At 44.3% G+C, this 24,798-nt stretch overlaps 1 protein-coding gene across 4 annotated transcripts in view; it reads right to left on the minus strand.

Annotated features, from left to right (window-relative positions):
* Positions 1 to 23,366, minus strand: part of Khdrbs3 (KH RNA binding domain containing, signal transduction associated 3) — a 178,299-nt gene extending 154,933 nt beyond the window's left edge. For 2 of the 4 annotated variants that reach the window (XR_009227193.1, XM_046449199.2), the window contains exon 1: positions 23,211 to 23,366. Coding sequence is in view for 3 of the 4 variants with exons in the window: in XM_046449199.2 (XP_046305155.1) it covers positions 23,211 to 23,298 (88 nt within the window). In the remaining variant the exon portion in view is untranslated. Of the gene's footprint in view, positions 1 to 22,327; positions 22,592 to 22,805; positions 22,890 to 23,210 lie in introns of those variants that run through there. The other 2 variants (XM_046449200.2, XM_058580868.1) reach the window with 2 other exon arrangements.
* Positions 23,367 to 24,798: the final 1,432 nt, after the last annotated feature.

Raw genomic sequence — 24,798 nt, forward strand, 5'->3', positions numbered from 1 at the left:
TCATGTCTAATTGCATCTTGAAAGCGGAGGGTATCATCTTATTCCTCTCTCCTCTATCTATCATTATGCTTAACACGATGTGCAAGTGATAAATTTATTCCACAGACATCTGAAGCCCACTATGTGTTAGGAAATGGAGAAAGAGAAAGACAACATTGACCCTCTTCGATCTTAAATACTAATAACAAATATGTTAATGACCATTGGCAAATGATGTCAAAGTGAAAAAAGGTGGAAAGGTTCAAAATCAAAGCCCCAACTATTTGGGAGACTAAGGCAGAAAAACTGCAAATTAGAATTCAGTCTCAATACTTAGCAAAAATCCGTCTTAAAATAACAAAAAAAAAAAAAAAAGACTAGTGCTGTAGCCCAATGATAGAGCTCCCTTAGGTTCAGTTTCCAGTACCACAAAAAAAGAAAAAGAAAAAAAAAAAAACAACCCAAAACTAGAAGAGAAGCCATTTTGATTCTTCCTCATCAGAGACACTTCTGAAAATAAGTAATTGTGTTAAGTATGATTCATGTTTGGTCAGATCTGATAATGGTATTTCTGCAAGTCAATTTCTGTCACAATTAAGTACACCAATTTTAGATCAATGCATGCCACATAGATAAACACTACCATTGTTATTCAAACTGTGTTAATGCATTGAAAGCAACTGGAAGAGGACATACAAGACCTGCATATCTAAATGTGCACATATTTCATGGAAACAACAACTACTAATAGTCCTTTCTGATGAAGATGAAGAAGCATTCTATAGACCTGGGTTCTGAAAGCATTTCTGCCACTTACCTGCCTCTCTGAACCCTGGTCTTCTCATTTAGAAAATGAAGACAATATCTGCCCTGCCTCCTAGCAAAGCTCTGATTTTTGGAGCTGTCAGTAAACCTCCCCCATCTCCCCTCTATCCACAAACAGGAACTCATTAAGGGTCAAGGAAAATGGACTACTATAAATAAAATCAGACCTATTTAGTTCTTTCACACAAAAGGTTTGTTGAGTATTTGGGGCATGTCCAGCAATGCTTTGGCAGCCTGGGATCAGAAGTAAATAACACAAGGTCTGTGTCCTCATAGAGCTTCCATCTGGAGAAGGGATCGTGCCTGAAGAAAGGAAAACAAAGGACTGCAGATGGTCCTGGAAAGGGACTTGGGCTCGCAGGCCGCCACTCCATTGACCTGTTTTCAATTCTGCTTCTCAGTCCTTGAGGGAGTCAGGCTGAGAGCACCCCCTGCGCATGAGTAGAAAGCTAAGAGGGCACAGGCACAATACCCAGGGTGCTACTCTGTATCTTCTAGACCCAGGCCTAGCTAAGTCATAACAAAGAGGAGCCAAGGTCTTTAATGAAGTAAGTGCCCTACCTCTGAGCTATACCCTCAGTCCTAAACGATGTGTTTTCAAGGCCTAGGCAAAATGAAAAACATATAGAAACAAGAGATGCCAATCAATCCCAAATACCAAATAGTGCATTAAGAGGGTCAAGTACAATACCATGCGAGAGCAGTCTGGTGGAAGCCCTATAAAGTGCCTGTAAATACCATCACCATCATCTGCATTATCCTTATCACTATTTCATCCTATTTACGCTTAAATATAGCTCCAAGCAATAGCTGGTATTTTAAAAATCAATTTATGCAAAAAGTTGAAGCTATTCTATAAAATCTTACATTTTTAAAAAATAAGTTTCCTGCAAAAAGCAAAGCAAGAGTCTAGATGAAAATATAAGATTGATAAAAAGAGACCAAAACAAAGAGTTCCTACAAGCTCTGTGTAAATGAGCCCCCACAGGATCTCTGTGGGCAGGCACGACCCCTCCCCTCAGGCCTGCCAGACTTGTGTCTCTCCCTCTGCTCTTCTCGCTGCAGACAGTCCAAGGTGAGCAGCACACTCGCCCTCAGGAGCTCTCCTGTCTTGTCCAAGGGAGGTCACGCTTTTCTCCTCAGTGACCCAGAGCACTTCCAGCATTGCCTCACGCAGTATCTTTTAAAACACCTCTTACATGTGGGTCACTGTTTCAGTTACTGGGGACACAGCAATAAGAAAGCACTGTTTCCATAGAGTGTATGGTCTCTGGGGACAGATGATTAATGGATTATATGTCAGATGACCACAGAGTCCTTCCTGAGGAGAAGTGAGCTGAGCACAGAGGGCAGCCGAGGAGGAGGGCAGGGGTGTGGTGCACACGGCACTTTCTACCCGCACATGCAAGTCTTCTGCACACTCCCCAGTGACTGGAGTTTCTCCAGTCAGGAACCAACTGTATGCTACCGTCTTCAGGCTCCCAGCACAGCATTAACAAATCCCAACTGGAGAACCGTGGTGATGGCTGACTGTACTGACTGCTACTACCTGTATCAGTGACTGCTTCACACATGTCACACACTTAACCTTTACAGCAACACTTTGAGGTGATTATTTTTACTACAGGCTTCATTTTACCTCAAATAAGGAAATTAAGACAAGGAGGGCTAAAGTTATTTGCATCAGGACACACAGCTAATAAAGTGGGGATGATGAGACAGTTTTAAGCCTCATTCTTAATCACCTGCAATACCATCTTCCCCAAACAGTGGACATTCAAAGTCATCTTACATCAACACAAACTGCAGTCCCACATTTATGCTCCAAAATATGTCTACAAGTGTCCAGTACAGGCCCAGAGTCAGAATCCTGGCAGCTCCAGGTATGGAGAGAGTGAGCTTGCCGTGAAGTCTTCACACATCCACTGTTTCGAAGCCTCGGGCGTCTGGAAGAACATGCCCAGCTCTGGAGGCAGCATGAGGCAAGTGCAGGTGGGTGGCAGAGGCAGGGCAGGCACAGTCACATAGGAAAAGCCAAGCAGTGCCTGAACTCAGAATGTGGCTCCAACTCAGTGCTCCAGACTACTCACTTCCAAAGACTGACTAGTTTCAAAGGAACCAAAGTACAGATAATCCCTCTACCCAGCAGCCTGGACAGCACTTTACCACTAACAGCAAGGCAACCTCAGTCAGCACAGCAGCTCAGACCCACCAGGAACTGCCTTTCCAGCCACCCTGCCATCCCTCAGGTACTGCTGGGCTTCCTGCTGCACCACAAGCCAACCACAACAATCACTGGTTTCAGAAGGTGTTTTCAGACAGGTCTGACCATTGTGCCACATACTTCCTGTAAAAGAAGAGCTGGCCCATAAAAATAACAACATCTTGCAGACCTGGGCCAGGGCTGAGATACTTAACAAGTAAATACAACACTACAATAGAGAAACCCACCAAGTTTGGTCCTTCTTTTAAATGGGATGGGGGTTACAGACAGGAGGAGAGAAGAGAAGGACTTGATGTCTAAAAATGCTACGGGAGGGGAAAATCACCAAAACATGAACAAGCCCAAATCAGAAAATAAGATACACCCTTCAGGGCTAAAGAACACAAGTCTTGAGGTCAAAACAGCTTGGTTTTAATTTGATCTGCTGCATATTAGTAAACCCTAAAGCATCAGTTTCATTATCTATAAAATGGGGGTATTGATATCTATCTGAATAAACCTGTGGTATAGATTAAATAAAATATTGTACTAAAAACAGAAAAACAAATTTTGGAATTGTATGTGCAATAAATGGTAGCTACCAATGACATCACTATATGTTTTATTTCTTATGGTGGAATATCCCAGGACAAGAGACGTGAACATTAGTACACAATGTCTTCTCCTTTGTAAGTCATAGCTTACTGCCACAGCCTAACACAATCATCCTCTCTTCAGCTTCCACTTTACTGACCACTGGTGTAAGTCACCTGGCAAACAGTCCCTGACTTCCAACACTTGATCTACAGTCATCTTTAATGCCATCTACCATCTTATTCTTTTATAGCTTGTTTACCCATTTAATGTAAGAAATTATTAAAGCCACGAACCACACAGCTTTAAAGCAAAATGAATACAAACTGAAGTTCTCACTCATCTTTACACTAGGTAGCCTGAGGAAGTCTTAGCACTTCTGATGCTCAGGGTCCCATCTACTCAGTGGAGACAGTGATGTAACCTACAGGGGCTGAGAAAGCCAAGTGCCATGCCCCAGCACCACATAGAGAGCAGGGCAGAAACGCAGAGCTGGTTTGTCAGGGAAGCTTTCAACTTGCAGTATTTCATAGATGAGATTCTCCTTGAAGTTAAGGATGCCGATTTACTCTTCACAGACAGCAGCACATTAAGAGTAGATGAGAATATTTGGGGGGAAAACAAGAGCAGTAACTGAGGATAAGCACTATAAATATTCACTAAGGCTGATATGGTCTATCAGCATCTAAAAAACAGAATGGCGGCTGGGGTCACAGCTCAGTAGTAGAGTGCTTGTCTAATATGTGTGAAGCGTAGGGTTCGATTCTCAGCACCACATATAGAAATAAATATCCACTGACAACTGAAAAAAAAATTAAAAACAAAAAGGAGAAATGATAAAGGGTAGGAAAAAAAGGAGAAAAGCAACCCAGTTGGCTGATAAACTACCTGACACTTTATATTTGATACCAAACACCCTTCAACAAATACTCTGACAGATACTCAGAACATATCCAGACAAAACCTCACTGTGAAATAGGAGGCAAGAGAAATTACCTCTTAATCCCCTGTAATTCAACAGAAAGAATGTGGATCTGGAAATGGGACTGATAGTGTCCACAGTATTCGGTTACAAGCTAGCCCAGTGACATCAGGCCAGTCACAACTTCCAGGAGAGCCTGTTTTCTCACCTGTAAATGAAATTTATGTCATTCATCTCAGAGGGCTATACTGAGGATTAGAAAAAACACGGTCTATAAACCCCCTGGCACAATGTATGATGCTCAGCAAAAACTCCACAAATCATAGCTCATTATTAGTAGTGATTATGTGACAGTGACAAATCATTTAATGTATCCAAGACCCCTGATGTATAATTTGAAATAACATAGCGCATGAAAATCTCTAAAACCAGGCTGCAGATACAGCAGACACTGGATAAACACAGGTTCCAGATACAGGCCCCAAGTCTCTGTGATCAGCAGAACAATGGCTCCCCTCAAAGACATGTGTGCCCTAATCTCCAGAGCCCAGGAATATCGAGTTGCAGGGCAGAAAGGAGCTAAACCTGCTGGTCAGCTGGCCCTGAGATGGAAAGATCATCCAGAATTACCCAGGTGAGCCCAGGGTAGTCACAGGACCTCAAAAATGGGAGAGAAAGAGCAGACGGAATAGAGAGGTGCAGCCCAGGAAGGACACAGCAGTCGGCGTTGCAGCTCTGCAGAGAGGAAAGGCCACAGGCCCACTCCTGTGGGCAGCTTCCAGAAGCAAGGAGAGCCCAGGGAAAATGCTCCCCAGAGCCTCCAGAGAGGAACAGAGCTGTGTCTACACCTTGATGCTCCGCAGACTTCTTATGTCCCAGACTATAAGATGATAAAGCTACTAGACTTGAGACAATTTGTGATGGTGTGCAAAGAAACCAATCGCTCTCCCAGCATTTTAGTCTCTTATTTATTTGTTATTGGGACTAGGGATTGAAGTCAGGAGTGCTCTACTACTGAATTCCATCTCCATCCCTTTTTATTTTTTATTTTTTATTTTGAGACAGGGTCTCACTAAGTTGCCCAGGCTGGCCTCAAACTTGCCATATTCCTGTCTCAGCCTCCTGAGTCACTGGGATTACAAGTATGCACCACACACCTGACTTCAGTTCCATTTATTTTAATGGGTATCAAAGACCATCTGAATATAAAAATTTTTTAAAAAATGAAATGTTCCCTCTAGATAGATGCTTGATCTTCTTGAGAAGATCACTTCTTACTCAACTGAAATTAAGGTGTGATTTATTTTTTTCCTAACGGTGCTTGATTCCAGGTCTTTTCCATAAACAACTTAGAGGATGTAACATGATATATAAACTGAGTCATGAACATTCTAGACCAACAGTGTTAAATAATTCACAGCCCAGAAGTTCTTGATACTATGGGTTATCAGAAGCTACATGGGACACCAACATGGACATCGGGCAGCTTGAAGCACACTGCAAGTCAGGTTTATTGCAATTTGGGTTATGTTTTTGTCTTCCAAAGGCTCAAGTTCTAGAACTTAGGCCCCAATGTGGGAGTACTGATGTTGTAGAAACCTTTTTCTTTTTTTCTTGGTAGCGGGATAGTGGAAGATGATTGACTGGATCATGGGCTCCACTACGAAGAGATCCACGCCACCTCTCTGGAGTGCGTTAGGCGTACTGTGATTGCATTAGTTCTCTTAAGCTTAGCGTGGTCTGTTCTAAAGCAAGGCCACTGCAAGCACTTAGCCCCTCGGCATGTAGTGGATTCCCTTTCTACTTCCCCATGTTGTGACATAGTCAAGAGATCCTCAGCAGGATGCTGGCACCAGGCTGGTTAGGTTCTCCAGCTACCAGAGTCATGAGCCATATATCTCTTTACTTCATAGGTTATTCAGTCTCAAGTATTTTGATATAGCAGCACAAAATGACCATTAAAGAACTCAAAGCAAAGTCTGTAGTTTGGAATCTATTCTGAATATCATGTCTTTGATTAATCAAAAACACACTGTTTTCTTTATATGAATGTGAAAACAGTTAAGACCAGTATTTTCTGAGTAAGGACTCCAAGTCAAGGTAGGTAGAAAAGTTTATTATTGATGTTTCTCAAACAGATGGCAAAAGTATCCTGAAAAGGCATCTTTTACCAGCTATTCAAGCAGAAACTGTCAACCTGAAACTGCATTATATGAACTATGAGACTGTTAACTATGAACTAACAATTTACTAACTCCTATGGTCTAAAGGCAAAGGAACTAAAAACTCATCAGTAATTTGGTCAAGTCTATTAAAGATAACAAGAATCCCTGATGTTCCCCTCCTCCCCAAAACCTAACATCACCACAAATAAGAAGGAACTAAAGACACACTCATGGACGTTTCTGGACCACCACACGCTGGGCCAGGATACTACAGGGTGGCTTCCACATCAGAGTAGACAAGAGGCTAAAAAGCTATCTTCTGAAAAGTGACCTAGAACTAGGAAGTAACCCTAGAGAGCAGCAGCGTGAAGCAGACAGTGGGGTCTGCTCCCTCGCTGAGCCCTACCTGAAGGGAGCTGGGGAGTCTTCTGCTGCAATTGAACTTCAAAAAGCTTGCAGCCAAAAGACCTTCGATAATGACAAGTGTCTACCAGTCTAGAATGCTGTCCCTACACTCTATACACACTGCCAGGGACCCTGTCAATCATGACATGGCCCTTGTTCCAGGACCTGGAGATATGGGGCCAACACAATCAGCTGAGATGCAACCAACCAATCAACAACATTCACAAGGAACGAATCAATTTCCTCAGGGACACGCTAGTGAGGACCAGCAGCCACAGAGCATGTCATTTTAATGTCCAGGAATGTGTGAACCCAACTCCAAGTCAGATTGGAAGGCCTGTGTTCACTGGTGAAGAGAAGCTGTCAGAAGCTGTCAAGCCTATGAGAAGTCTCCCCCATATCCTGAGCTCTTTGTATCAAAGGATTGGGAAGAAATAGAGGGTGGATGCAATTCGGTGCATAGTATATATGTGCATGGAAACATCACAGTGAAAGTCACTAACTGCACAATTTATGTGACTGGATAATCATGATAAAAAAAGAGCATGCAGAGATCCTACTTTGCCTCAGCATAACTGGAATCATAAAATTCAAGTTTCCTACTTAAAAAGAGAAATATATCAGCAAAAGAGAAAGAAAAAAAACTTTTAAAACAAACAATTTTTAGTGTAATTTACACTGGCAGGGTCACACACTTTTGTTCAATTGCTTTTTATTTTGCAGTACTAAGGACTGAACCCAGGGACTTGTGCATGCTACACAAGCACTTTACCACTGAGCCACATCCCCGCACTTCCTATTTTACTAAATTGAGACAGGGTTTTGCTAAATTGCTGAGGCTGCCTCAAACTTGCAATCCTCTTGCCTCAGTCTCCCAAGTACCTGGGAGTCCAGGTGTGTGCTACCACGCTGGGGTCACACACTCTTTATGAAGTCACTTAACTCACTAAAAAAATGACTAAGGATTTCTTTTCGTTTGCCCAACAAACACTTCAACGTTCATATGGCTGCAAGGATTCTTTCCCTTGAACTTTTCTCTTTTGACCCCATATGCTCCCTGGGTGAGCTCATCCTCAACCAGGGCTTCAAATACAGGATGGTGCCTTTCAGTGAAAGTAAATTCCAGAAAGACCACATATGTAACTGAACTCACACATTTTAAAACCTTTTCAACCTGATTGTTCGGCATCCCAAATGATATTTTCAAAAACCCAAAGCTGACCATATCAGTCCCCTGCACTGCACTCTTCAACCATGTTTCCAGATCCTAAACTACACTCTCACTCCTTAGCCATCCACAAGGCCCTTTGCATTCTGGCTCCTGCCTACCTCTCTTGCCCATTTCTAAACCTCTTTCTGCTTTCACCTTATACTCCAAACAAAGGTGCCCTCACATACATTGCTCATTCAACAAATACTGAGCATCTATCATAAGCCAGGCGTAGTTCTGGGCACAGGAGATCTAGCAGCCAGTCCAAGTCCAGCTCTCAGGAGCTGAGGATGTGGTTAATGTCTTGAAGCATGTTGCTAAATGCTCACCACAGGTCTGGAAGGTAGTTGGAATCATGCCTCTTTATGAGCTAGGACGTGGGAGCTCAGAGAGGCAGCAGGGGTGACCACCCACAAAGTTCGGGGCTCAGACCCACAGCCCAGCATACTTGTCTGAGAATGGCAGATCTCTCCTCAAAGTCAATAGGTTGGAAACTCAAATAAAAGGCAAATATTCTTTTTCAGTTTTTCTTTACCAAACCATCCAAGGAGAATGAATCCATTGCCCTAATCCAAAGGAAGAAACTTAGATTAACTTGCTATTTGTTCCACAAACACTGGGGGAGTGCCCACTAACTCCCAGGCTGACTCTAAGTACTAAGCACTGCAGAGTGAACCAAAGATTACAAGTCAGAGTTCCAGCCTGTCGGGGGCCTGGGTTTCCATGGGAGAAGCAGCTCCCAGCAAAGCACCATGGTGGAGTGGGACAAACGCAAAGATGGAGGCCAAGAGGACGGCACTGCACCAGGTCCTGGGAATGCAGAGCGGGACAAGAGCAGCACAGGCACCACACATTCTGCACCAGGACCCACAGTCCTGCAGTCTCAGCAATGCTGGGAAAGGGGCTATGAGAAGTGAACCTCCTCAAATCATAGCTGCATCACTCTGGTGCCCAGGGTGTTTCACTACTACATCAGGAGTCATTCCTAAGTCCCTCTTCCTCCCCCAACTGGAATAGTGCACAGCTCTTAAGCAGGGCCACAGAACACTACGGGCTTGTCTTTGTGACAGCACTTACCACTCTGCAATAAAAATGTCTTTTAATTTGGCTACTTCATGCTGAGAACACTTTAAGCAGGGGCGAAGGATTACCCAGCCCTGTGTTCCAGCACTACCCAGGATAAGCACGTGGTCCTCACCAAGAACCCAACACTGCTCCAGTCTGAGGAGCCTGGAGAAACATCCACCCTAAAGCTTTCCTCCCAGAGGCACCCCAGGAATCTGAAGTCGTAACCACAGATCATGCTCCCCTTCCACCTTATGGCTCACTCTCGACCACACAAAACTCCTTTCTGCCACCAGCCCTTTTATTGGGAGTAAAACTGTGTGGACAAGTGGGGAATTCATGTGCACTCTTCCAAGTGCCCAAGAACCTGAGGAGCATCCACTCTGTGGCCAGTGCTCTGTGCTGGGCTCCAAGAGGAGGGAAGCAAGACATGTGTCCTCTGGCCTAATGACCTGGGGAAAGAAGTGACCGACTTTTGAGTACTGAACAAGATGTCAGGCACTTTGCACATATCCCGTGATGTGTGCAGGCAAAGGACCTGAAGCTTGCTGAGCTCATCACCAAGTCACACACCATTTGAGGATGGGGACCCTGCCCAGGGCAGAAAAGAAAGCTCTGACAGAACCATCCAGAATCCTACAGAGCATTACCAAATCATGTAACTTCTTTCTTCTTGCCCCGGTCTTCTGAATTATTGTAGACTGCATAAATACAGGGTGGGGGATTACACGTCCCTCTTGCCTGAATTAGGGGTATACTAACTGGTAAGCCTTGTGTCCAAAAGAGGAGAAACTCCTTTCTCCATGTCTCTCTTAGAGAGACAGATGCTGAAGAATAAGTTCCTTAGTACTTTACATAAACACAAGACCCCTGGGGTCCTTGTGTTGCTCCCTCAATCCAGCCACACTTGCTGTGATTTGTGTGGGTGGCATCCAGTGCACCAAGCCACGTGGGGCACCTGTGTGGCCTGCTTGGGTTCTGCTGAGGAAAGGCTGATGTGAAATTTACGGCACATGCCTGTGCTTTGTCTACATAAATCATTATTACCAGCAAGTTTTGTAACTTCCCTGTTTTCAAAATTAAATAGTAAAAATTAAAAAAAAAAAAAAAAACAGTAAAACTTACCAAACAAGGCAAAATCTCATAAGGCACCTCAAGACCTAGAAGACAAAATCAAAGCAGAAGAAGGAGCCTGCTCTCTCTCCCCCAGGAACATGAATTGTCCTGCCACACAGACCTTTGAGACCACTTCTCTGGATTTTAAAGGGCCAAAGATGCATCCTGCTGTCTCTAGTATGCACCACAGCCCGTGACACACAGAAACACTGCTCACCAACAAGTTTCAAACAGCCCCACATTTCTGGAATTAAAGAAAATATATATAAGTGACCATTAAAAGCCTAACTTGCTTTTGAATCACCAGAGACCCCAAGCTGGCACAGCTGCACAACTAACTGCATCTTGACGTGGCACTGCAGCCATCTGCTGCAACGCACCAGGTCTTGGTTTCTTTGTCCGTGTCCATCAGCACCTCAAGGGCTGGTAGCAGGCATCACCAAGAGGTGGCCATTCCCAGGGACACTCTTCTCTGAGAACAGGAGCACTCCCTGATGAAATCCTTCTGCCACTGCTGTAAAGGAGTCCTTTTCTGAATAAGTTAGAGCAAGAAATTACATGAGAAAAATCGTGAAGAAACAAATCTATCCTGTGACAATAAAAGGAGTATGATTTTGACATTTTTCACACGATCACTTGACTGACGCTGGAGCCCGGTCTTCCAGCTGAGGCTGCAGGAAAGCGCCTGATACCAGACCCCAGGAGGGGCAGGTGCCAGTCTGCACACACAGCTCTTCCTCCAGGCAGGCATTCCGAACAATGGGCAACTTTCTATCGTGGCAACAAAAATGCCCTGGTGAGTTTATGAACTTATTTTTTTCTCATCATTACTTTGCATATTATACTTTTAAAAGACTTTCATCTTATAAATAAAGACCTTAGTAAATTGACAAGTCACAAGAAACTGATGACCAAAACACTTTTAAAAGAGAAATGAATGGTCTATACTAGCAAGAGCTCATAAATACCATTATAGTATTTTTATTATGCCCCTATTGTAGACAGCACTGATAAAACAAGATTTTACCAATTCAGTACTCAAACCTTGTTCTTAGTCTCTGAGAGCAGGGTGGGGTAGGCAGGCTCAGTCAGGGCCAAAGCCAGCATGCTGCTTGTTTAGGTTCAAATTTTATCAGAACACAAACACACTCATTCATTTATATAGTGACTATAGCTCATTTTCTACTATACAGGTAGATACTGAATACAGTGTACACCCCCAGAATATTTACTCCTTAACCTTGACCAAGAAAGCTTCTGGCTCTAGGCTAAGAGCTAAGCACAGAGACAGTGGAGACCTGCCAGTCACACCCCTGCTATCTGATGTCCGAATAAACGGCCTGGAATCAGACATACTCCAGCCGCCCAGACCTTGGTGTATAAACAATATTCCATTCTAAAATAACCTGGCATCTACCAAGGAAGAAAGAGTTGACTCTAGAGCCTGGGCAGAGCATAGAGCCCTAGAACAAAATGTTCTTAGAAAGTAAAACAAAATTTGAAAAATTAAAAATACAGAACTCTCTGGTATCCTTAAAAGATGGCTTCCTGAACTGCCCCAAAATACCAGACTCCACAGATACTCAGTTCTTATATAAGATAGTATCTATATTTATACATAACCTATGCAACCTCCCACATCCTTTAAATCATCTCTGTGTTACTTATAAAACCTCATAAAATGTAAATATTACATAAATATTGTCATACTTTGTTATTTAGAGAATAAAAATAAAGTCTGTACATGTTTAATAAAGACCTAATTTTTCCCCAAGTATTTTGGATCTACTGTTGGTTGAATACACAGACGCAGAACCCATTCATCCAGAAGACTAACTGTGCTCAAGTGTGTGAGGTGATCCTGTCAAAGAACACAGGAGCCAGAGATAAGGCCCTAGTGGCCAAATCTGGGACAATCTGAGCATCAACTTATATAGTGATAATAAAGGATTATAACCCATTGAATTAAAAAGAGGATCCATGAATTCCTAATACACACAAGATAGGTGATCGATAAACAGGAGGAAGGGAAGGAAGGAGAGAAAGGAGAGAAAAGAGAAAGAGGTCTCCTGTCAGCAGAAAGCCAACCAATAAAAATGAAGGGAGGTGAAATGAATGAGTTAGAAACTGCCATTTTATAAACACGGGGTAACAACGATGTTTCAGGGAAGCAGCAGTAACTAAGAGCTGATAGAATTTGTGAGAGACTTTAATGAGGAACAGAGTTTTCCCTGTCTCAAGGTATCTCTCCAAGAAAGTGCTAATTCATCACAAAAGAAACCAGCTACTTTAGAGTGGAGCTATTCTGGCACCAGAGTGACCAACTGACCAAACTGACCACCAGTAACAGGAGAAGTGACACTGACACCATGTGCCCTGGTAGGTCGTTCTGAGAAGGACCTCTCCTCTGCAGCATCCCTGCCCAGAGTGCAGAACAGGAGACATCAGACCACCCAACCCAAGAGACATTCCACAAAACCTGGCCTGGGTAGTTCTGAAATGCCTGTCACGGAAGGCAAAGGACAACAGAGGAGTCGTTCACGGAAACCCAAGGGGATCTGACAACTGCATACAACACGTGGCCCTGCACTGGACCTGAAAGGGGAGGGGATAGCAGGCGACCTCAGCATGCGGACAGTACCTAATGGTGCTTTGTTGCTGCTCAACTTCTTAATTTGATAATCACACTATGGTTATGAAGAAAAAGGCCCTTATTTTTAGGAAATAAACACTGTGGTATGTAAGTACGTAGTGGGTAAAGAAACCTAATACTTGTTCCCTCCTCTCACCCAAGTCATGAGAATACACACACACACACACACACACACAGAGGGATGCCAAGGCAGATGTGGCCGTGTAAACTGGCAAATCCAGACAGATGGCTGTGAGGGGTGCTGAGCACTGCTCTTCTAATTCTTCTCTAAGTTTAAAATTATAAAACTTTCAAGCCACCAGGTGCAGTGGCGCACTCCTGTAATCCCAGCAGCTAGGGAGGATGAGGCAGGAGGATCACGAGTTCAAACCAGCCTCAGCAATTTAGTGAGGCCCTGTCTCAAAATAAAAAATGAAAAGGCTGGGGATGTGGCTCAGTGGTTAAGAGCCCCTTGATTCAATCCCTGGTACCACTTGCCCCCAAAAAATTAACACCAAGAAGAAATAAAGAATAAAGGTCTTAAAAATGGGAGGGAAGGAAGGAAACAGATGAATACCTACAATACACCACAAGAAGGAGGACCTTGAAGAGTCATGGAGACAGGAGAGACAAAGCCAGTGTTCTGCAGGAGCCAGCGAGTGACCTGCTGCTGCCCAGGTTGGCTGCCTGCCCTGCAGAAGTTCTGCCTCCAGGTAACTCTCGCTGAAGAAGAAAGCCATCTTGCTCCTGGCAGGCCCAGACCCCACTCTGAGCCCCCACTCTCCACGTCTCTTCTAGCTTGGCACTTAACACTCTTAAAACTGTCCTGCAGACATGTTTGTGTCCACCGCTGGATCACGATTTTTTTTTTGATAAAACATGCTGAAGAAAACAACAGCAGCAGCTCTTCACCACGTAGCTATTACATGCCAGGCATGTCACCAAACTACCCTTCACACCACTGAATGGCATGAAAATCCAAAGGAATTCACTCTTTGTTACTAACTTTTTATCACTATTTTGCAGACATGAAACAGGCTGAAAAGGGTTAATGCAACCAACATCACGATACCAAGACGTGGCAGAGCTGAAATACAAACTCATGTTTTCTATCATAAAACTGTATTATTATTATTCTTTAGCAAATAGTCTGAATCTGAGTTCAGTATTATTTTCAATTAACCATGGCTTGCACATAGTAGGCAAGCAAATGGTAAAAGGGATGTTTCTAAGTGTTAGATTTGTTTGTATTCTGAGTCACTCGAACTGAAAACAAAGTACAGAAGACAGAGGAGGCACAGATGGTAGAGAATCCAAGCCTAAAAAGAAAAGAAAAACAAAACAGATAATCTATGGCACTGGTAGCTAACCATGAGCTGAAGTATGAAATTCAGATATAAAAGAGGACATGAGGAAGAGAAATGTGTGATAATATCATATTCTCATTAGATATCAGTGTCACTTCACCTCAATGGCGAGCCATGAGGTGGGCATCACTGCCATGTGCAGCGTGGGAAAGCAGCTTAGAGAAGTAAAGTCACTGATGCAGAAGTAAAGTAACAGTTAAAGTTGGAAGTGTTAAATATTCAAGTTCAACAAGTAACAGTTGCATAAATGAATGAAACTTTTAAAGTCCTGTGGATTCTCGATCCAGTGATCCCTTCTTCTTCCCTGGTAAAAAATTAATGAAAACAGAATGATGGCTCTATCCAAACTTTTTCCTGGTTTAGATACAGACAAGTCCCTTAGCCCACTAGCAGTCAAGTCAGCAGACAACAGAAGGCAGGAAGCAGGGCTTTCCACACCAGCTGACCAAACTTTTGTTACTACTGTTGCATCCTTAAACAAACCAAAGATTTTGACATACAGTCCAATGCAAATTAATAGTGAGTATTATAATTTTCCCTCCAAAAATCATATTACAAAGCCGGTAGCCATAAGTTAGACTACCCTAACATATTTGAGAATGTTTTTTCTTTAGGTAACAGTGACCCCTCTAAGTTAGCTCCATGACCTTGAACAAGTAATATAACCCTCTAAGCACCATTTCTTTATCAGTAGAATGAAAACAACAGTAACTTCACACGACTGTCACAAGAACCAAACTGCAGAAATGGGTGAAAAGGAATCTAGCAACAGTGCACAGCACACCTCAGGAACTCAAGTCAGTACTTACAAAATTAAAATGTCATGGCTTTCCACAACGAATATGAAAGATGAGTACAATGCATGGAATCCAACACAAGGCAAGCTGGCTGATCAGGATCTGCTTCTATACAGGAGCAGCTCCTGCAGTGGATGGAGAGGGTCTCCTGGCTATGTGGAGCGCCATCTAGTGGAGGAAAGGCAGAGCACCCGGGTGTGAACAGCATCGCAAGCTGAGGAGGAAAGCATGCCAAAGTCCCCTTCTCCTCTCCTTCGGAGGAATTTCTCAGTGGGCACTCAAGCCAACAGTGACCCCAAGTGTAAGACTTATACCAAAAAGAAAGTTCAAAAGGTTGCTGTCTCATACTCACCCCCTTTATCAAACTAAGGAAAAACACCAATAATTGCCAGGTACACCTTTAAAAACCCTCAAAGAGTAGCAGAGGCTGATTGGTGAATAATAAAGAAATTTTTTTAAAAAAAAGTATAGAAATTTACAGCTTAAAAATTCAGAGTAAGACACCCTGTGCTTGTAGAGGCTGCTAAGTGTCCAGACAGGCTTTGAGCTTTGTAATCATACAACTGCTGATGAAACTCCACTTGCTAACTGAAGCTTCAGGTGCTGTCTCTTTAGCGGGATAATAAAAATCAATCAGAGATGCTGCTCATTTTGATATAAATGAAACAAACTTCCTAAATAAGGGATTTATTCTTCAATATTTCCAGGATAGGAAAATAAAATTATTCTAACATCATAAAATTACTCCAAGAATTACAACTAGACGATTTCTGTATTATTAAAATACACTTTATGTCTGGGAAGTGGTGCCAATACTCCTAACACCTGCCTCAGGGCACTCTATAAAATAGCAAGTAATGTTCACTAAATACCTATGATGTGTTAGATGCTGTGCATATGTCTGAAAAGCAGCCTCAGAAAGAGACACCAGACCCTCAATCTTACTCATGGTAAAACTAAGGCTCCACGAAACTAACTTGCACAGACTAGAAAGTTGTCACCTCCTGCAATCACGTGGCACTTCTTACATTTATTCCTTGTTAAGCAAGGCTTTTCCCCCAAGTAAATTCCATTCCCCAGATTCTCCATGTGGGCCCTGGTCAAAAAGTTTCTGTCCCTTGCCATGCCAGGGTCTGTCCCTCTGTACAATATGCAATCTGTACTGCTCACCAGTCCATTACTAGGAAGTTAACCTGAAGAACTGTGTTATCAGAATTCCCCACAAAAACCAAACACATGAAATCAGAAAGTTTCCACCACTACCTGGTGCTCACAGGTATATTGCATAAAGTTAAGCAGGTGAGGATCTGAATCCTGGTTCACCCCTTGCTAGCTGTGTGATGTTGGGTGAATTATTTGATCTTTCTGACCTCAGTTCTCTCATCTGCAAAATAAGATAAAATGATTTACACTTTTAAGAGTGCGGAAAGAATTAAATGAAAGACTATACATAAAGCATGCAAAGCTCTTGATAAATGGTAGCTAATATTATTAGCAATTATAAAGCAAGTACATTTAAGCCTAATGTCCCTTCTAGAGAGCCAAAAACCATTATTTGCAGGAATTATTTGCTCTTGTATGTTGACATTTTTTGAGTCTATTTTCAGAGGATGGAGAATTTCTAAATATACCATAAACTGACTATAAATCTCTGATATATTCTCAACCATTTCCATGATAAGGTATTAAACTACAAAGGGTTCTGTGCCTCTGAGAGATTCCCTCAAGGTAAACAGACCCTTAGCAAGAATTTCACTCACAAACGTTCTATACAGGATGTTTTTCTTTTTTTTTTTTTTTTTTTTAATTTTTTATTGTTGGCTGTTCAAAACATTACATAGTTCTTGATATATCAAGGATGTTTTTCTATTTTTCTCTTTGACCACTGAAATACATACATAATTAAAAACCATTACCTGGCATGCCTGCTGAAGACTGGAAAATATTGCTGGAGAGCACAAGAAAAACAGTGAGCTTGCCTTTTTGGTAAAACACATTTTCAGAAACCTTTTTTAAAGATTCATCACGAACTGTGGAAATTCCTAATGGCTTTCTACTACAATGAAACTTTTATTTAAAAACAAACAATGTTGAGTACAATATCCTTTCATCTCTTTTATTAAAGTATCCTATCAGAACACTCTAGAATTGATTTAAAATTTCAGCCTGACTACTTACAAGCTGTGCACCTTGACTAAGCAAGTTACCTTACATTTCTGAGCCTTAGATGCCTCATTTGAAAAAAATAAAGGAAGCTGGCAGGAACTAAAGCCACCTACCTTGCGAGACTACACCTAGCACAGGAGAGGCCCTCCCTGTGATAGCTTTTATTATAATCATTATCCCCAATGCTGAGAAAGACCCTACTTTTACTTTTACTAAAAAATGGAAGCCATTCTCTCTTTGCTCAGTGAGGACTGGACAACAGGCAAAGGGGTCTTTTGATATCCACATCGCCCTTGGCATTAAACTTCCAATTTCAATTGTTTCTCTGGCTTTGGGTTTCTGTTTAGCGTCTGACATTGCAGATTAACTCCTTCAATTCATAAAAAGGCTTACTTAGCATGTGACAAGGGCTTCCAAAATCTGGCTTTTACTCTGTCAAATAAATAAATAAATAAAATTTCACTATGGGTTTAAAAGGGAAGAAGAGCTAATTGTACTAGAGGGCAATGGCTTAACAAGTTCCTCAAGAAAGAATAAAAGTATAATTAAAACAATTTTTTTTTTAAATTGTTTAAAGAATAAAAGTAAATAAACATCTGATTCAAAGCAGGTCTGACAATATCTTCTCATTATCTTATAGAAAAGGACCCCTATGGTTGTACCACAGTTAAGTGCCTTTCATTCAAATCCTTTCACTGATATATGTGCACAGCTGTTAAATATTACATTCCAGCCCCAGTTCCGGTGCTCTAAAATGTTCTGGCATAAGGCTCTTGACTGATTGCTGAATCCCATATAGACTCTAATTCCCCTATGTTTGTGACAATTAAAAACAACAGAGGAAAGAAGACTGGAGTTCTATTCACAAGACTAGGCTTTCACACAGAGATGTTAGACCAGGCGCTTCCTCCCAGTGCAGACAGAGAGATCCAAACAGTGTGTCAAGAACCATACCACAGGAGACTTAAGCCCTGGGTGCCAGGCGACACCAGAAAATAGGCAGTGCAACCCATTACAGAGAAAAGGAAGCGGTCAGAAGAAAAGCAGCAATGTGAGGAGCTAAGTATAAATATGGATGCTGTATCATTTACCTTGCAATCTGGCAAGACCAGGAGCAAAGCACAAACTGCTCATCATGAAGCGCCCAAGGTTTTCTTTCATTCTCCTCCTGTGGCTAACTCCATCACCACGATCTGACTAGTAACTTCACATGTAGACCTCCCTGGGTTGGACGGCACAGGGAAATGAACAACAGAGACTGCACCTGTGCACTGACGTTTTATAAGCATGCCACCTTGGGCATGTCACTCTAATTGTCAGTCTTGTTTTCTACCACTGAAACAAACGCTGGCCACACGCCTCTCCATTCTGGGCTGTTACAAGTATTAAGATTAGAAACATGGCAGGGTTAGAAAAGTGCTCAGACATGTCCATAAACTATCTCAGTTAAATACAAATTATCTGGCCACTAAATATTTCAGAAGGGCAACTTGATGGAAATAACGAAAATTCAACACAGAATTTAACAAGAATTCCCACGTCACACCAATTTCTCATATAAACAATTAAAGGATTAATAAGATGTTCCTTAGGAAAGAAAGTACCTATAAACATGAAGCTCCTCCCCTATCACAGAGAGGATGACACTTTCTCAGAAGCAGAGACTGCTTTCCCTCTCTACCTCCAGGACCAGCACAAAAGCCCAGCATGGAAAGCTATCCATAAACACATAATTAATGTCCAAACGCCAAAACACTGTAACTCACCTTCACTAATAATACACTATATAAAACTCAGAAATGGACTACCTAAAACTGAGTCATCATATCTATTTTCTTACAAAAACATAGCAAAAAAATTAAAAATATAAAACTGATAACAGAAGAAAAACAATTAACATCTAACCACACCCCCCTCTGGATGCAGCACAGAATCACACATCATAGCATGAAGGCATCCCACTCAAACACAATTTGGAGATTCTCCTTGCTTTACTAGGCTGACAACATTCAGGCAAATCAAAATTGTTTTCCAAAGGGATCTCCCAAAATAAAATGTTAAGCCACTGTGTCTTATAGCATGTGCATTCCTATGTTTATGCATTTCCCCTTTATACATCTGAATGCCCCACATATATCCTAGCACTTGAGATGTAATGTTAAAAAAAAAAAAAAACTTATTTTGAAATACCAACAAAGAACTTTATGAATCTGAACAAAAATAGACCACACTTCCTCCTGTAACCAAAACTAAATGTGACTTGGCAGGGAATGAGCTACCAACCATATATTACATCAGATAATTAAAACAGTGTTATGTCATCTTATTTAATGGTTACTTGGCTTGGATTGAAAACCATCCAAACCAATACTGAAGAGTTGGATTAAATTACAATGCATAGACATTTCTTCAGATGTTTTTAGTAAGAGTCAGCACAACTCCTACTAGCAGACAATACTCCTACGCAACAATATTCTCATCTCCAATGAACCTCCTTAGCAAGAGACACAATGTCAATTCACCCTATAGGCACCTGGGTCAGGGGTGCCCTGGGAGGCAGGCAGTGGACACAGAATACCAAAACCTATTTGCTTTGATTCCATTTTAGCATCAGGTAAACATTAAATTTTTGTTAGAGAAACAAATTCAATATTTAAGGGAGGTAGAAGAGAACCAGTTATCCTGAGAAATAAAAATAAAATCAGTAACTAATGCCCATCATGAAACACGAATCTGGGAAAAGTAAAAAGGTCAACCTATACTGAATAAGAGCACATCTCTTGATGTCATCCATCATCCAGCTCAAGTCTTACGTAAAGATTATTAGGAAAAAATAATTTAGCCAGAAAGTTGATCGATGTTTATGAATACTGAATATCAAAACATGATAACTCATTTGTTATCTCATTACATCTCATTTATTATTTTCATTACCATAATTTGCTGATTTGTAAACAAAAATACTGGTAACAGGCAGGCTTTAATTTAAAAGCGCCTGTTGACCTGATATTAAAATCCTGTGCTCTAATGAACATTTGTTTTGTCAAAGACGACAAGTACAGGAAAAAATTTTTAAAACTCAGGATAAGTTTTCCTAAAGACACACATTATTTACCTTATGTTAAGTCTACCAGGAACAATCATATTAATTTCACTGATTTCTACAGGGTTTTTAATTAGCATGTGCAAAGTGCTTCATTCTGTCTTTGGAGGAAGACACAAGGACAATGACCTCAGAGAAAGACAAGTTTGGGAACAAATTGGGGGTAGTCTAAAGCCATATAGCTGTCTCCCTGGGAGACACCAATATCTTGACTAACAGAAATGTTAAGTATGAGATGGAACTAGATGCATGTGTCAAAGTGCCTTGGAAATTTTAAAACACTAAGGGAACATAATGTTGTGTCACCATTTGGAGATGTTAACTGCAAAATATATCTACTACGTGTCACAACACAGTAAAATGAAAGTTCAGAAGGCTGACCAATCATCACTTCAAGATTTTTAATGCCAGCATAAGATTTAATGCTGGGATAAGAATAACTTCTGGGGAAAAAGGACTTTCCTTAGAGGAAAACATAAAAACACAGCTAAATGAGAATAAAAGTCCTTTCATATAGGCAATAACAGGATGCTCATCAGATATAAAATCAAACTTTCCTAACTAACATTCAAAGTCTGTCTTCAGACACTATGCTTTAGAAAGGCACTTGTAATTTTGGAGTTATGTAACAGCATAATTAATATTTTAAATGACAGAGCTTTGCATTCTGGATAGCAGCCTAGAATTTAAAGGAAAACATTTAGTTCAAAGCCATCTAAATTAACAGCATTAACAGGAACATCTCTCCCTTCAAATGGGAGAGATGCACTTCTTACAAGAATTACACTTGTGATGAAAAGTAAGGTAATCAAGCCTAACACCCCCAAATCACTAAATGGCAACATTTCCCCAATATCAGTTTAAAGTAAGTAGAAGCCATTATCACTAGTAAGAAGAGAAACCAAAAGAAGTGTGAACCATATTACCAACAAAATACTGTGGCAACATGGCACAGAAAATAATGCTGACTTTTGCAGTAAGATAATTCATTACACTTTTAGTTAAACTGGTTCCTTAATTGAGTATACTGTAACTTTGATTCAGCTTCTTTATTAGGAAAACTGCACTTGATGCCACTGTCCAGAATATTTCTAATGCTAATGATCTCACACAATGTACAAAGAAATTTCTTTCACAGGGCTGACAGCCCAGCAGGCAACAAAAGATATATGTAAATCATAAAGAGCAAGGAGTACAAACCTAACTGCAGAACTGCTCAGAAGGGCATGGGAATAAAACTCACATTCTTTTTCTCTTAATTCAGGAACCTGTGCCCATTGCTTTTTCAAAAGCCCTTTTTATTAAAGAAATAAGAATAAACATTCAATGAAAATAAAATGGGAGAGCTCTATGAACCTATTTCTGTTCTACAATCCAAATATGCTTAAATTGTTGGAGACGGCCAGAGTCTCTCCATGAGCCCCACCAGTCAACAGCTCAAGCGCTACTTCTACTTGGTAGAACTGGCTTCAATAGGTACCGGAGGTCGTAGTTTCAAAATCTAGTGCCCATATACAAGAATATGTCTGCCTTGTCTTTCACTTCCAACAACAACAAAAGGCAGGGCCAACAATAGGAGCAGAAGCCCCGATTTAAATAGGGGACCATAGACTGTCACAGCACAGAGTGATTCATGCAAATGGTGACAGATCTGACCAGATAATATTTCTGTCATTTCCCAGAGAAAAGCAGCCCAGTGTCGCCAGCCCATCTTCATCTGAAGGGCAATGCCAGATACAGGAGTAGTGGACTGCCCCCGGCAAGGAAGGCTAAGTTACCGTCCATCCCTGCAGAGGATTCAGGGCGCCAGAGCAGGAGCACGCCAGAGGAACCCTGTCCCGGTAGGCGTGCCCCGTACACCCAGGATCCCGTGCTCAGGCGCTTCCCCGTGCCGGTCACACCGCGCTGTGTGGCGGAGTGTGCGAAAGGCACAGACGGCACCGGCTCCTCTGCCTGAACCCCAAGACAGCCGCCAAGGGGGTCGCCCACCCGGCGCTTCCCAAAGACTGGAGGACAAGCCCAGAAGGGCTCCCGCCGCCCGCTGTCGCTCCGCCGCCGAGGGCCGCCAGCGAGCCGGCTGAGCACGCGGCCCGGGAGCGCAGCCTGCCCCGCCAGGGCAGCCACCTGCGCCGGGCACCCGGAGGGCGGGCCGGGCACTGGGCTTCCCCTGGGACCCGGCCTCATTCCTCCCCCGTGCGGGAGGTCTGACCCGAAGCCTCTTCCGAGGTCCCCAAACTTCACTAACAACCCAAGCACCTGTTCCCTTCGCTCCTCTGCATCTGATCCCCTCACGTCCTTCCATTTTCCTGCAGCTCTTTCTCCAGCTCCCAGACAAGCCGAGCGCCGGTTCCGAGTCCCCCCTCCCCTCCAATGAGATCATTCAACCTCCTCCCCACTGAGCCCCCACCCAGAAGTTTCCCCTGGGTATCCCCGAGTCCCCAAAGATTCCCAGCAAGTCCTGTCCCGACGCCCCAGCCTCCCGCGTCCTCCCCGAGCCCCAGGTGCGCCGCCACTCTTCCCCAGGCGTCCCGCCTTCGCCCGGGCCCCGCCCAAACGCCTGGCGACCGGGTCACCGCGGCGCCCCGAGTCCTCGCACGGCAGCCCGGGCCTCTGCCTAGGCGACCCGCAGCCCCGCGGGCAGCTGACAACCGGCGCCCTCACCTTGGTTCACCAGGCGCAGGGCGTGCGTGAAGGAAGGGTCCAGCGAGTCCTTCTCCGCCATCAGCTCCGGCAGGTACTTCTCCTCCATGCTCGCCGGGCACCCGGGCCCGGGACGCGGCCCCGCAGCCCGACCCGCGCGCGCCCCAGGGACGCGGACCCGGCCAGACGCCGCGGAGGCGGCCGAGCCCGGCGGGCGGGCGGAGGCGCGGGGCGGGCACCGGCCGCTCAGCCCGGTCCCCAGGCGCCCGAGAGCCCGCGCGGGCAGCCGCCGCCTCCGGGACGCGCCCCGCGCTGCGGGCACCGGCGCGGTCAGGCGGGCCTCGGGCCGGGCGCGCGGCGCGCGGAGACCCCGACGCAGGCAGCCCCGCTCGCCCGCCAGCGGCGCCGGCCCCGAGCTCCGCCGCGACCCGCTCCGCGCGCCGCCCCGCGCACTCTGAGCCGCCGCGCGAGCGCCCCGCGCCCGCGCCCCGCCCGCCGCGCCGCGCCTGCGCGCTGTCGCCCAACCGCCCGGCGCGCGCCGCCTCGCGGGCCGCCCCGGCTGCACCGTGGGCTGGGCCGGCGAGGAGCGCAGGCCGCCGCCCGCCCCAGGCCGTGGGCGCGCAGAGCCCCTGGATACTCTCAAGGCCTCGCCAGCCGCGCAGGCCGGGAGACCGAGGCCCGGAGAGGTCGGGTGGGGCGCCCAAGGTCACCCAGCCAGCGATCCCGGGCGGCGGGACAAGGGCCGAGCCGAGAAGGGAGCCCCGGGTTCGCCGCAGCGGCTTTGGGGAAAGACAGCGGACGCCCTGCTCTTTACAGCTCGCTGGACTTCCCCAACTTATGTCGCTTTGCTGTCCACCGATATTTGCCAGAAAATGCCGCCCCGTCCTTCCCCCATGCCCGGGCTCTGAGCGCCATCCTCCTGAGACCCGTGGCGCCGCCGAGGTCGGTTACATAAACGCGCGCGCCCTTCAGTGCGCCTTTGTCATCCACGACTCGCTCCGCGTTGTCATTCTCTTCCGCCAAAACAGCTGTGCCTGGGCTTGGATGGGCGAGCAGCGCCGAACTGTCCCCAAGTGGACACGCCGCACGTGGGTGGTGGAGTCCTCAGTCGCTGTCTGCTTACCCACCCAACCGCCAGCAAATGCTCCCCCAGCCCGCTGCAGTTTTTCCGAGGGGTGTGGAGTAAATGTCTACAGCCTCTCAAGGACTCCCCAGTCCTTGTGCAGACTCTTCTTGCCCTTAAATCCCCACCTCAAGTCCTGTGCTCAATGTCATCTCTGGATAGCATTCCAGGACTTCCCAAGTACAGCTGGTCACTTCTCTATCCCTACAGAGGTCATTTCACAGAGAGCTACAAATTCTCTACTTTCATTAAACCAAGAACATCTCAGAGGCAGAGGTAGAGTTTTAGGGTTCGGGGGTTGAAGGTGCTCGAGACAGGTGTGGGGGACACCACAAATATTTGTCGAAAGAGTGAGGTGGGGCATGCTGCTCTAGCCAGTGGCCTGGGGCCAAACCTCATGGCACTGAGACAGCCCCTGTGCTCTGAATCTCTAAGGAGTCCAAGGTGCTCAATTCCACCACCAGCCCCAGCCAGCTGTGGCCTTTC

Source organism: Marmota monax, unplaced genomic scaffold, assembly GCF_021218885.2.
Source record: "Marmota monax isolate L192 unplaced genomic scaffold, Marmota_monax_Labrador192_F-V1.1 WCK01_AAM20220418_F8-fsc00073, whole genome shotgun sequence".
In the NCBI taxonomy this organism is placed as follows: Eukaryota; Metazoa; Chordata; class Mammalia; order Rodentia; family Sciuridae; genus Marmota; species Marmota monax.